Source organism: Bos mutus, chromosome 12, assembly GCF_027580195.1.
Source record: "Bos mutus isolate GX-2022 chromosome 12, NWIPB_WYAK_1.1, whole genome shotgun sequence".
In the NCBI taxonomy this organism is placed as follows: Eukaryota; Metazoa; Chordata; class Mammalia; order Artiodactyla; family Bovidae; genus Bos; species Bos mutus.
This window is the reverse complement of record NC_091628.1, coordinates 31096075-31109625: the sequence shown is the minus strand read 5'-3', so window position 1 is coordinate 31109625 and position 13551 is coordinate 31096075. Positions and strand designations below refer to the sequence as shown.

General features: G+C 44.1%; 1 protein-coding gene across 1 annotated transcript in view; it reads left to right on the top strand.

The window, feature by feature from the left end:
* MTUS2 (microtubule associated scaffold protein 2) overlaps window positions 1-13551 on the top strand; it is a 383765-nt gene that overhangs the window by 141781 nt on the left and 228433 nt on the right. The window contains 1 exon segment of the mRNA XM_070380475.1: window positions 11508-11705. Within this exon segment, the coding sequence (XP_070236576.1) occupies window positions 11508-11705 (198 nt within the window).

The window sequence follows — 13551 nt, the reverse complement described above, 5'->3', positions numbered from 1 at the left end:
CTCTTTTTACAGAAATAAACGGCCAACCTGCGGGCTGTAGTTTGCTGACCGAATGTGGTTTCAGAGAGTCACCAGTGTTTGAGATGTTCACATCGTTCCTTTATCCAGTATTTTATTCATTCTGTTGTTGAGCAGAGGTTTTCTGGTGTGGGCCAGGTGCTGGTCTGTGTTTGGGATGCACAGATTATATAGCCCAAACTTGGCAAAAATATATAGAGAGATATAGTAATTACAATAGGAAGAGAGATGCATTTGATAGAGATTTTCAGAATGCACATGAGCGGGGTACCCAACTCAGCTTGGGCAGGTGGGGACTCTGGAAGGCTTTTCCAGATGAGGAGATGAGATGAGTTTTGCAGGATGAATAGGAGTTTACCAGAGGGGTAAAGGTAGCATGCATATACCTGTCAGAGAGAGAGGTCATGAGTTTGGTGATGCAGATCCCTTACAGGGACCAATTACTCAGTCAGAAGTACCGGAAAATGCTTTATAGGGTGGGGATGGGGGTGGACACTTAGTCATTGGACACAGGCAGGGCTCGAAGTTCCTTGGGGACATTTGGGTAGAAATCTCCAAAGGGCAGAAATGGGGACTGGAGAGAGGTCTACGCCAAAGGTCAACATGGGAGTCGTTGTCCCCACCTTGATGTGAGCAAATGGGTAAGAGAGGGAGAACAGAGTAAGGAAAAGGTCACAAAGGGACCGTGTGCCCGCATCTGAGGGGTAACTGAAGGAAGAAGCCTGCAAAAGGCAGGACACCCACCTCAGGGTGGGTGGCTGGTGGGGGACAAGGGGGAAAATGCAGTGTTTTAGTCTAATGAAGAGGGAGCATCCAAGGCAGAAAAATGGTCAAATCTGTCTCACAGGAGACAGGACAAGTAAAAATGCAAAGAGGTGGTTGGGATGGGAAATTAGGAAGCAGTTGGTGACCTAGTTTTGAATGAGCAATTTTAGTAGAATGTGGGGGCGGAAGTCACATATTAGTGAGTTGAGAAGTGAATGAAAAGTGAGGGAATGGAGGCAATGAGAATAGACTCCTGTTTCTAAAAACGCCCCAGTGAAGAAGAGAGCGTGGTGCTCGCTGCCAGGGAAGGGGGGTTGTGTTTTGTTTTGTTGTTCAGACTGTGACCCAGGGGATCTTCCCAACCCAGGGGTCAAACCCATGTCTCCTGAATTGGCAGGCAAATTCTTTACCACCAAGTCACCTGGGAAGCCTCCCCCCTGCCAAATAAAAAATAGAATGAAAATAGTTTATTGGCATCATTTAAGTGCCGTATCATTATTTTTATCATCAGTTCAGTTCAGTCACTCAGTCATGTCCTACTCTTTGTGACCCCATGAATTGCAGCACGCCAGGCCTCCCTGTCCATCACCAACTCCCGGAGTTCACCCAAACTCATGTCCATCGAGTCAGTGATGCCATCCAGCCGTCTCATCCTCTGTCGTCCCCTTCTCCTCCTGCCCCCAATCCCTCCCAGCATCAGAGTCTTTTCCAATGAGTCAACTCTTCACATGAGGTGGCCAAAGTATTGGAGTTTCAGCTTCAACAACAGTCCTTCCAATGAATATTCAGCACTAATTTCCTTTAGAATGGACTGGTTGGATCTCCTTGCAGTCCAAGGGACTCTCAAGAGTCTTCTCCAACACCACAGTTCAAAAGCATCAATTCTTGGGCGCTCAGCCTTCTTCACAGTCCAACTCTCACATCCATACATGACCACAGGAAAAACCATAGCCTTGACTAGACGGACCTTTGTTGGCAAAGTAATGTCTCTGCTCTTTAATATGCTCTCTAGGTTTACTTCCAAGGAGTAAGCGTCTTTTAATTTCATGGCTGCAATCACCATTTTTATCATGGTTTTACTTAATTTCATGAGAACTACATAGCATCTACCAAGAAAAATTTAAATCCAATGGGAAAACATCCCTGTAAAGATAAACCAACAGTGAGATTGCTGAGATGGTCAAAGAGATGAAGAAGGAAATGGCAACCCACTCCAGTATTCCTGCCTGGAGAATCCCATGAACAGAGGAGACTGGTGGGCTACAGTCCCTGAGGTCACAAAGAGTCGGATATGACTCAGCACGGACACGTGCACACGTGGTCAAGGAGCATGTGGCGTAACTGTGGTTCCTTTGGAGTCTTAATGACACCGGATGACCTTGGGACATATCTTGGAGGCTTCCGAAGAACATTCAGTTTGTTTTGCCACTTGTACTATTAACAGTTTATCTCTCAGTATCACTGGTACTACGTACTGCTGAAATGGACTTTGGGAGTGGCTGTGTTTTTACTGTGCGTTTGGCCATCCCAACTTTGGTTTACTTTTGTTGCGACTGAGCATGCCTAATAATGCCCTGCAGGAATTAGTACAAGGGCAAATTTCCTCAGCCAGGACCCAGAGATAGCTTCAGTGGCTCTGGGGTGGGTCACAGGCTTAACAACTATTCTACTTATTTGGACAAACACTGTGAGTATACATAATCAATATTGAGCACCTACTGTTTGTCAAGTTGTTTTAGGCCCTTAGGATACAACCGTGAACAAGACAGATGAGATCCACAGGCAGTTAGGATGCAGTTGATTAGTGCTGCGACCACAAAGTCTTCTGGGCCCAGGAGAACAGAGGAGGGGATCTAACTCTAAGTTGGGGGGCAGGAAAGTTTTTCGGGTATAGTGTGGTATGAAGGAGTGAAGGATTTGATGTTATTCTTATGTAACTTCCCTTCCTCTTTCTCCTGGGAAGGATGTGTTGTTTCCTTGTTTGTTTTGCTGGAGTACATCCTTGGTAATTTCCAGAGAGAGTTCAAGGAAAGCAAACTCGCTGAGATTTTGCCTTTCTGAAACTATCTTTAGTCTGCATTCACTAGATCAAATAACATTTTCTGGGTTGAAAATGAGTTTCTTTCAAAACATGCAGACTTCCTAGTGTTGCTCAAAAGAAACGTGGTGCCTATCTGAGAATTTTTTGGGGGGTTGGGGTAGGAGACCTGCTTTTATTTCTCTCCAAAAGCTTTAGAATCATCTCTTATCCTTGGTGTTTTAAAAATTCCCTGTGTGTGTGTATGTGTGTGCGTGCGTGCACACTGTGTGTCGTACAGAGTGTGAGAGAACATGAGAGAGAGAGGGAGAGACAGAAGTACAGCAGACAGAGACAGGAACTCAGAGAGGTGGAGGAAGGAAGGGAGGGTAAATTGATTTATCTTGCTAGGACTTGCTAAACTCTATTTCCCTTCAGCATTGGACAGTCATCTCATCATCTTGTGTTCTTATTCAGTCCAACTTCTCTGTTTTCTCTGTCTTCCTAGGATTTCTGTTATTTGGTATTTGGACCTCCCAAAGTGGTGACTTATGTCTAGTTTTTCTTTCATTTAAAAAAAAAAATTAAGATTTGTTTTCATGTGGACCATTTTTGAAATCTTTATTGAATTTGTTACCATGTTTTGATTTTTTTTTTTTTTGGCTGAGAGACATGTGGGATCTTAACTTCCCAGGCAGTTCAGTTCAGTTGCTCAGTTGTGTCCGACTCTGCGACCCCATGAACTGCAGCACGCCAGGCCTCCCTGTCCATCACCAACTCCTGGAGTTTACTCAAACTCACGTCCATCGAGTCAGTGATGCCATCCAACCATCTCATCCTCTGTCGTCCCCTTCTCCTCCTGCCTTCAATCTTTCCCAGCATCAGGGTCTTTTCAAATGAGTCAGCTCTTTGCATCAGGTGGCCAAAGTATTGGAGTTTCAGCTTCAGCATCAGTCCTTCCAATGAATATTCAGGGTTGATTTCCTTTAGGATGGACTGGTTGGATCTCCTTGCTGTGCAAGGGACTCTCAAGAGTCTTCTCCAACACCACAGTTCAAAAGCATCAGTTCTTTGGTGCTCAGCTTTCTTTATAGTCCAGCTCTCACATCCATACATGACTACTAGAAAAACCATAGCCTTGACTAGATGGACCTTTGTTGGCAAAGTAATGTTTCTGTTTTTAAATATGCTGTCTAGGTTGGTCATAACTTTTCTTCCAATGAGTAAGCATCTTTTCATTTCACGGCTAAAGTCACCATCTGCAGTGATTCTGGAGCCCAGAAAAAGAAAGTCTGTCACTGTTTCCAGTTCCCGGTGAGTGAAGTCGTTCAGTCGTGTCCGACTCTTTGCAACCCCATGGACTGTAGCCTACCACGTTCCTCTGTCCATGGGATTTTCCAGGCAGGAGGACTGGAGTGGGTTGCCATTTCCTTCTCCAGAGGATCTTCCTGACCCAGGGATTGAACCCAGGTCTCCTGCATTGTAGGCAGACGCTTTACCATCTGAGCCACTTCCCAACCAGAGATCAAACCCGTACCTCCTGCATTGGAAGGCCAAGTCTCAACCACTGGACTGCCAGAGAAGCCTCTATAGTTTTTCTTAGGTGTTCTCTCTTTCTTCATGCTTTTCCTCATTTTAGACAGTCTCACTGGGCTTTATTTTCTAATGCTTCTCTTGAAAGCCTTGTTTTGGCACATCTTCCTGATGTCTGATTGCGTCTTTTCATAGCAGATTTCTGTTTCTTTTATTGTTGCAACATCTTCCCAAATTTCTCTAAGGGTGCCTCTTTCAAGACATCTCCTGTTGCCTAAATTCTCTCTGTAGTCTCAGGGGCAGATTTTGTTTCTCTTGACTTTTTGGTTGCTTGGGTTGTGCAGGAAGCACTTCTTAAAGTCTTTGTGATCAGTCACACTTGCTATTGACTTGGATGAACTTGGAGTCCATTTGTTCGCACTCTGTAGGAGTCTGTTTCCCCTCACCCTGGGGCTTGGCCCTGGTGGGCAGGTGGAAGGTAAATTCCTGGTTCTGGGTGCTGCATGGGCAGATGAAGGCCAGGGGTTCTTCCCCTGTCTCCCTCCCTGTCTCAGCCTCTCCCCCCTCCTTCCCGGGATCCGAGGCTCTGTGGCCCTGGCTGTCTGGGTGGAGGTCAGCGCGCACTCCCTCTACTGCAGCACGGACGGCTCTTCTGTCTGCTGCAGCCTGCACGTCTCCTCTGCCCGCCAGCCAGGGACCTCTGTTTCTGTTCCAGAAATTGTTGAAATAGCTGCCTCAGTAAGTAGCTCTTTTCTCTCTCTTGTCCTAGGTTTAAATATGTAAATTGCTTAAGAGAAAGAAGTCAATAAATGTTAGCTCTTATTATGAACTGTACTTCTTCAAATTGAATGACTCTGACTTTAAGGCATCTTTGGTAAGAAAGGGACAAACTGCCTGCGTTCTGTCCACCACCGCGACCTGGCAAGTCTCCTTTTCCATGTAAGTCTAGTCACCAGCACCTCGTAGGGTGCTATTCAGTAGTGTGAGATGGCTGTTTCCTCAGGCTTGCAGAAGAATTCTGAGAACTGTGCTGTTAAACGCATTCCGTAGAGATGCTATATCATCATAATCTCCTGAGTCTTTTCTGTAGCCAAGAACGCAAGGGCTTTGATTTTTTTCCTCTGTTTTGCAGTGTGACAGCCGGTTATCAGAAAGCAGATGATTCAAGGGCATTTGCTCATAAAAATATTGTTCCTTTCAGTGAGCTTTGAGATGCTGATGGTTTCCCCAAGAATCACGGATATAAATAGAATCTAAGGCTTTCTCCATCCACACGTATACCCACAGCAGTTTAAAAGTGTTGGTAGGTTTAGAGTCATTTACAAATAATTGACTGACTCTGCCATTTCTGTAAGGTGTCCCCATACAAGGTCGCCTGTATTTGATATTTCTGTTTAAACAACTTCTAAATGTATGCCGATCTGTCCATCAAAAGTATGGCATTTGTAGAATTTATATTACTTGTCCCTTCCTCCAATGTCCTTCTGTTTGCAGCACTCTCTCAAGCCTGCACCCAACCCTCCACTTTCCAATTCCCATTTCTTACCCAAAGCCTTTGAGAAATTTATACACTCACCAATTATGTATAGAGAGGTCAGCGCTCCCCGCTGCTGCTGCTAAGTCGCTTCATTCGTGTCCGACTCTGTGCGACCCCATAGACGGCAGCCCACCAGGCTCCCCCATCCCTGGGATCCTCCAGGCAAGAACACTTGAGCCCTAGTGGTGATTTAATTCTACGGTGGAAAATACATCACTGGATGTTTGTGAATCTCTGGATTAAATCCAGCCACTTCAGGTGAGGCAGCAAGATCTAAACAGAAATGAGGATGTAGATACTCAGATCCTAGTTAGACTCTGATAATGCAAAAATGAATGGCCCTGGTGGCTCAGACGGTAAAGTGTCTGCCGGCAATGCAGGAGACCTGGGTTCTATTCCTGGGTCGGGAAGATCCCCTGGAGAAGGAAATGGCAATCCACTCCAGCACTCTTGCCTGGAAAATCCCATGGACGGAGGAGCCTGATAGTGCAAAAATGCTTGGTCTCAGTGTTTTAGAGTACTATAAGAAAGTAAAACTCAAGATTTGGACCTCAATTAAAGACATACTGCATATGTAGGTTTATTTGGTTTTGCAGATTACTTATTGCTCAGTTAGCAGTATTCTGTCTTTACCTTTAGATCCATCCCTTTGCAGCTCTAAAAACATGAACCAAACCAAACCAAAATAAAACAACTTTCACTAGTTCCCTTTCTAGCCTGGGTATTAAATAATGCCAATGACCTGGATTGTGAACAGACACACCTGTCATGAGGTGAGCATTAAACTTAAAAATAATTTCAGGCATTGCTTTAGATTTTCCTGAAGTCTCACCAAAGGGTTTTATTGTCATCTCTTTGCTTCATCACTGGACATGTACTTCTGACAGTGACCTGGGTCTCATCTTGGCCCAGAAGCCGTTTCTTAATTTTGATCTTGTTTATCATTTAGAGATGCTTTGAATTTTCAGTGTGTCGTAACTTCTTAATGTTTAACCATTACTTTATGTTCACATCTTTAGCTTGTCTCTCCACTGTTCTTTTTTTTTACCAGAATAGTAAGTAGCTGGGTAGCATCTTCATCTCTCTGCCTGGAAATCTCCTTAGCCAGAGTCCTGAATTTTTTAGATACAATTTCTACATTCCATGCCACAGCAGGTAACATTGTTGCTAAACTTTCAGCCACCCTTAACAAGGACTCACTTTCCATCAGTTCCCTCACTTTGAACCCTCACCAACAGCTTCCTCAAAGGCCTTCCTGGGAGTGCAGCTGTCTTAACCACTGGAGCACCAGGGAAGCCCCAGGATATACATTTTTAGATGCAGTTTCGTTTCTGTCATTATAATGGGTAGATGGTTTTATCTTCATTTTTCTTTTTTCCTTTATAATTTATGTATTTATCTTTGGTTGCTCTGGTTCTTCCTTGCTGTGCGAGCAGACTTTTCTCTAGTTGCGGTGAACAGGGGATACGCTCTAGTTGCTGCGTCCGGGCTTCTCACTGCAGTGGCTTCTCTTGTTGCAGAGCATGGGCTGTAACCTCAGGGGCTTCAGTGGTTGTAGCTCATGGGCTCTAGAGCTCTGGCTTAGTAGTTGTGGCTCACAGACTTAGCTGTTTTGTGGCACATGGGATCTTCCTGGACCAGGGAGCAATCCCTATGCTGAATTAGCAAGTGGATTCTTACCCACTACACCATCAGGGAAGTCCTGTCCTCATGTTTTATATGAGGAAACCGATTCAGAGAGTTTGAGTCTGTCCTGAGATTATACACTTGATGTTACCATCAAACCCAGATCTTTAGTACAATCCTGAAACCTGCCACTTCCTTTCTTTCTTTAATTGTGTCTTTCTCGTCTCCTGTGGGATGGTTGCAGGTTTAACATTAAAAGCTTTTGCTTATTATCTCCCAAGGTGGAGGAAAAAGCAGTTGCTGTTTATTCTTATTTGAGAGTAAAGTGAGAGAGGATTTCTTTCTTAGCTACTTAAACAAAGTGAACCACCTCTCTACAAAATATCTGTGAAAGAAAAAAACCTGTTTTTAAAAGCAACTGGAAAGAACTATAATAAAAGTTTTTAAAAAAGGATAGTTTGGTTCATATAATGTGTTGTTCTATGTGTATAAATATACCAGAAAAAAACCCACTTCAGAAGCAAAATTAGGAGAAAATGGGCCTTGGATAAACACCCTGGGTCATTCCACTTGAAGATTTTGCCTTTCTTCCGCTCTTTGCTTCCCGTTGCACTCGGTCTGGCCTCTGTTTGGGCCTGTTTGACCCCTTATTCTAGACCATGGTTGTTTATCAACAAATGTCTCTACTCCAGTAGGTTGTAAGCCCCTCTTGGGGACCCCTGCTTTGTTTCTGAGTCTCCCATGGTGCCTTCTAAAGTGCCTTGGCCATGGTGGTGCCTGTCAACGCATGTTGAATTGGATGGATATCCATTTACATTCTTAAAGTTTTTTTACTACCTGGGATGTCAGAGACCTGGGACAACAATGGATGGACCGTTCTCAATATAGTATTGAGCCATAAAGCACTATAATCTCATTCTAGTTGATTGAGATATTTCTAGCATTCCAAAGTCATATTTGAAGGAGAATCAATACAAAAGGGGAAAAGGTAAGAACAAATAACAACTTTTCATTTTTCCTCTAAATGTGAAGATTTGTGTTCTTCAAAGGATTCATCTTTCAAAAGAAAACCAGGATTACTTTGAAACAGTGACACGTCTTTTTAGCACTTAATAGCAGCAAAATCTCTTTTGTTGTTCACACAGGAGTTTGTATCTTTGGCGGGGGCGGTGGGGGCGGCAAAATCTTGACAGAATGTAGAGCCTTCATGAAAATAAAAGACGTAAGCACACATAAGCTCCTTTGCATGGGATTTGAATATTTGATTCTAGAGGTCTTTTTGTAAGTGCTTAAATTAATTTTTGGAATTATTTAATTTCCCCATTATGGTCATATTCATTTGGAAGAGACTTTGATCTGCCATACAGAGCATCTCTTCCATCTGCCTGTTAGAAGAGGTTTTTGTGGAGAACTCACAATGACAGACCAAGTCCTCCATCTGCCATGGCCCTTTGAAAGTGAAGATGCTGATAGAATTTGTGACATTCATTGCTGCAGCTCAGTGTAAGCCTGTTACTGAACACAAGAATTATTTATTCTTTAAAAAGCTTCTGTTTTAATATAACAGCTCCATTGATATATAATTCATAGGCTAGATAGGAGTCACCCTTTTAAAGGATGCAGTTCAGTGGTTTTTAGTCTATTCACAGAATTGGGCAACCACAACCACCATCAATTTTAGAGCATTTTTATAGAAACCCTGTGCCTGGTATCAAACCCTCCCCTTTTCCCCAAACTCCAGCCCCTGGCAACCATTAACCTACTTCCTGTCTCTAGATTTGCCTCCCGTGGACACTGCATATAATTGAGCCCTGCAGCACGCGGCCTGTTCTGCCTGGCTTCTTCCATTGTTGTGATGCAGCGGTCCCCAGCCTTTTTGGCAGCAGGGATGGAATTCATGGAAGACAGTTTTTCTATGAACTGGGGGGGGGGGATGGTTTGGGGATAATTCAGGTGTGTTACATTTCTTGTGCAACTTTATTTCTATTATTATATTATTATGATGTGAGCTCCACTTCAGGTCATCAAGAATTAGATTCCGGAGGTTGGGGCCCCCTGCCTTAGTGTTTTCACGATTCATCCATATTGTAGCCATATCAGGGCCTTGGTCCGTTTTATGGCTGAGAAATGCTGCGTGTGTTGGCCTTCCCCAGTTAATGACCTTTGTGTTGCTTCCACTTTTTGTCCCTTATGATTTATGCAAATGCTCTCTCTCTCCCCCCTCCTCTCCTCTACCCTCAGTCTTTTTTCCCTTTGTTGTTTTTTCCTGGAGGTTCTTGTGCTCTGCTTGTATCGATATGTTTCTTCCAGAAAGCTTCAAACCAACATCCTCTGGGGTGGGACCTCCCTATGGCAGTGGTTGCTTTATGGGATGCCAGGACCCTGGGTGGGTTTGAGTTAAGCTCTTTGGTGTCCACAGAGATGCCATGGGTGTTCTTTTTGATGACCCTGAGGATTGGGCTTCCCTGGTGGTTTGGCTCTAAAGATTCCACCTGCAGTGCAGGAGATGCAGGAGACTTGGGTTTAATCTCTGGGTCAGGAAGATCCCCTGGAAGAGGGCACAGCAACCCACTCCAGTATTCTTGCCTGGAGAATCCTATGGACAGAGGAGCCTGGCGGGCTACAGTCCATGGGTTACAGAGTCAACACAACTGAGCAACTAAGCAACCACCAGCACCTGGGGATCAGGATTTCTGTGTGATGGACACATAGGTGGCGCAGGTACTGCTGAGCCGTCTGCTCTTAGGAGTACAGACCGCTTGGCCTTGTTTCTTCTTTTTCACCCGAATGGCTGCTTTTTCATGAATGACTACCCAGTGGGCCCCTATATTACAAGGTAGCCTTTCCCCTGAGCCAAGCATCAGTCCCAACTCCTTTCCAAGACATGCACATAGGTCCTGGCAAAGATACGTGACCCAAGGTCACTCTCAGAAGGGCCCCAGTCCAATCCCATAGTCCTGTTCCTAAAAGCAGAAGTCAGGAAACCACAGTTGTACAGACCTCACTTGCGCTGGGCACAGGCATGACCCCAGCCTCCCCCTCAGGGGAGCTGTTGCCAGAGGAAGGGGCTCCATAGGCCAGCCTAGAGTCTGTTGGTTCTCTCTGTATTTCCACACCTTGTTGTTGTCAGTCATGTGTCAAACTCTTTGTGACCCAATGGACTGCAGCGCACCAGGCTTTCCTGTTCTTCACCTTTTCCTGGAGTTTTCTTAAACTCATGTCCAAGATGCTTTCTATATATAGACTGTTCACTGAAATTTTTACACCTTGAATTTTCTTTTCTTTTTTTAAACGAATGGTCCATTTCTTAAATTAATAGGCAACCCAGTTGAGCTTTCAATCGATAATGAAGAGTTAATTGTAGCATAAGAACACTGATGAAGGGTCTGAACACAGTAAATATGGCTGCAGTGAAAGTTAAGTGGCTTGACTAGGAATATTATACAAAACAGCAGGCTGCTTGGCCCTTTCCCCCTTTAAGTGTCATTCAAGAGCATTTGTGTGTTGATAATGTTCTGGTCCTACCTGGTGTTGAGAGACTTCTCCTAGTATTGGGATGATCCTTGCAGTGGCTAGGTGTGGAGCTTGGCTGAAACACAGAAGGTGCTTAAATCATGGATTTATAATAATGCTTTATTATTTCAACATTAGCCGGCTTTGCATATAACTGGGAACTAATTTTGAAGTTTTGAATGCATTCTCAGTCACTAAGTTGTGTCCAACTCTTTTGTGACCCCATGGACTATATAGCCCACCAGGCTCCTCTGTCCATGGGATTCTCCAGGCAAGAATACTGGAGTAGGTTGCCATGTCCTTCTCCAGGGGCTCTTCCCCACCCAGGGATGGAAGACCTAGCATAGCCCAAAATAAATAAATAAATTTTTTAAAAAGAGTAAATTTTTGGTTTGTTTATGCTGGAGCTGGGTTAGTATTCACAATTTGTGCATTCTCTATCTTGCTATCAACTGAGGTTTTTTTTTTTTTTTTTTTTCTGGTTTGGGTTCATTTTAGCAGATTTAAAGAAAACTTCCAGTTCAAATGCTGCAAAATCCAACCTACCCAAATCTGGACTTCGTCCTCCTGGCTACTCGCGTCTCCCCGCAGCCAAGCTGGCGGCCTTTGGCTTTGTCCGGAGCTCCAGCGTGTCCTCAGTGTCCAGCACCCAGTCGGCGGACAGCACCCAGCCCGAGCCCAGCCGGCTGGCCAACCGTAAGTGGAGCGGAGGGGTGGGTGGGCGACGCTGCCGTTCCCAGACAGGCTTGACCAGCAGAAAGCGAATCAGCACGTGTACACAGGATTGCAATTTCTGTGTGCATAAAGTAAGAATTTGGGTTGACTACCTTACTCTACCATGCTTGGGACTTTAAAAATAATCTACTGTGGGGGAAAAAAAGCCTGTTTGGCACTACCATTTTCTAAGTTATATGGGGAGTAAATGTGCCTGAAAAGGACTTCTAAATTACTCTTAAATCTAGAAAGTGACTTATTGCTTTCTAGTGGCTGATTGCAGGAGCCCTTTGCCTCGTGCATTCAAGGTAAGAAGCCACAGAAAAATCCAAAAATTATTACCCTGTTGTGCTATCGTGAAGCATATTAGATGTGAAATATTAGTGGAAAGAATCATCTTAGTCACTTGTGATTATCCATTATGCCTTCCTGTTGGTGGAGCACTCAGTTTCTAAAAGTCAACTCAAGGATGCTAGAAGCAGGGAAGCCCAGCTAAGCTTCTTCTAAGTCTGTGCCAAGGAAGGTCCCCGTGAGCTGAGATGGTCCTGACACTGGTGTTGTAAGCTGAATTTGAAAGTATGAAGTCATAGCCTTCAAGCAGGTCCCAGCAGCCCCTGTCCCTAAAGAAGACTTGGAGGATGCCCTGTTCACCTGAGCCATCAAGGCTCAAGCAGCTTTTTAGCCTCATCAACTGTATCTGAAGCTGTGACACCTCAGATGTCAAGTAGTAATGATTTGCATACTACTTAGCAGCTTTCCTACGGAGAGCTGTTTGAAGGATTATATGAGTTGAATCAAGTTGGAATAAGAGATAGTGAGGGAGAGAGAGAGAGGAGGAAGAGAGATTAAGAATGAGATTGATTTTGTATTATTTGTTCAGTTTCCTTTCTCTAAGCTTGTTTTTTTCCCCTGTTCTTTCTTGGGTGGAGCATTTGTATACTTGTTCTAAATTTTGGCCTGCCTGATTATTCCTAAAAGTAATGGGTTATATTTTCCTTCCTCTTAATGTGTTTGTAAGCATTTCTGAGAGGTTCTTTGCTCACTTGGTTCCCTGAAGGTGACCTGCTTTCACCTGGGAATCATTTTAGGAATCCCACTGGGATCGGGGGTTGCATCACGGTATGGTACATGTCTCAAAATCTTAACACAAATATACTAGAGAACTGTTTGTAAATGTGTGAGTCTTATTTCTAGGGGGGTGTGTGTGTGCACGCATGTGCATATTAACAGTCCAAAGGTTTTGAAATAGAGGAGCAATGATCTGCCATCATTTTTAATAGAGATTCCCAGGGGCATATTTTTCTCTTAGATGGAGCATGAATGATTAAAAAAAAAATCTCATATGGTATGTCTCTTTCCAAGGAAGGAGTTAAGATTTTGACTTCTTAAAAAAAATTAACCTAAAGGTAAATTGAGCCCTGTCCCCACAGCAGGCGCTTTTTCAAAACGAGAGGTGACAGGTGTGAATGGAATAATTCCAGATGTGCTTAGGGCATTTCTTCTCACCTGTGCATCAAAGGATGCTGGCCAGGGACTCCCTGAACACCCAAGGAGACGAGAGCCGTTATGTGCCAGAAAAAATAACTCTTAGCTTACAAACTTCATTGTAAAAGCAGTATTTACTCTCTTCAGGACTGTTTTCTATTTCTAAAAAACAATGTGTTAGAAATGCTTTTTTAATTATTTGCTGCCTGCTGCTACTGCTAAGTCACTTCAGTTGTGTCCGACTCTGTGCGACCCCATAGATGGCAGCCCACCAGGCTCCCCTGTCCCTGGGATTCTCCAGGCAAGAACACTGGAGTGGGTTGCCATTTCCTTCTCTAATGCA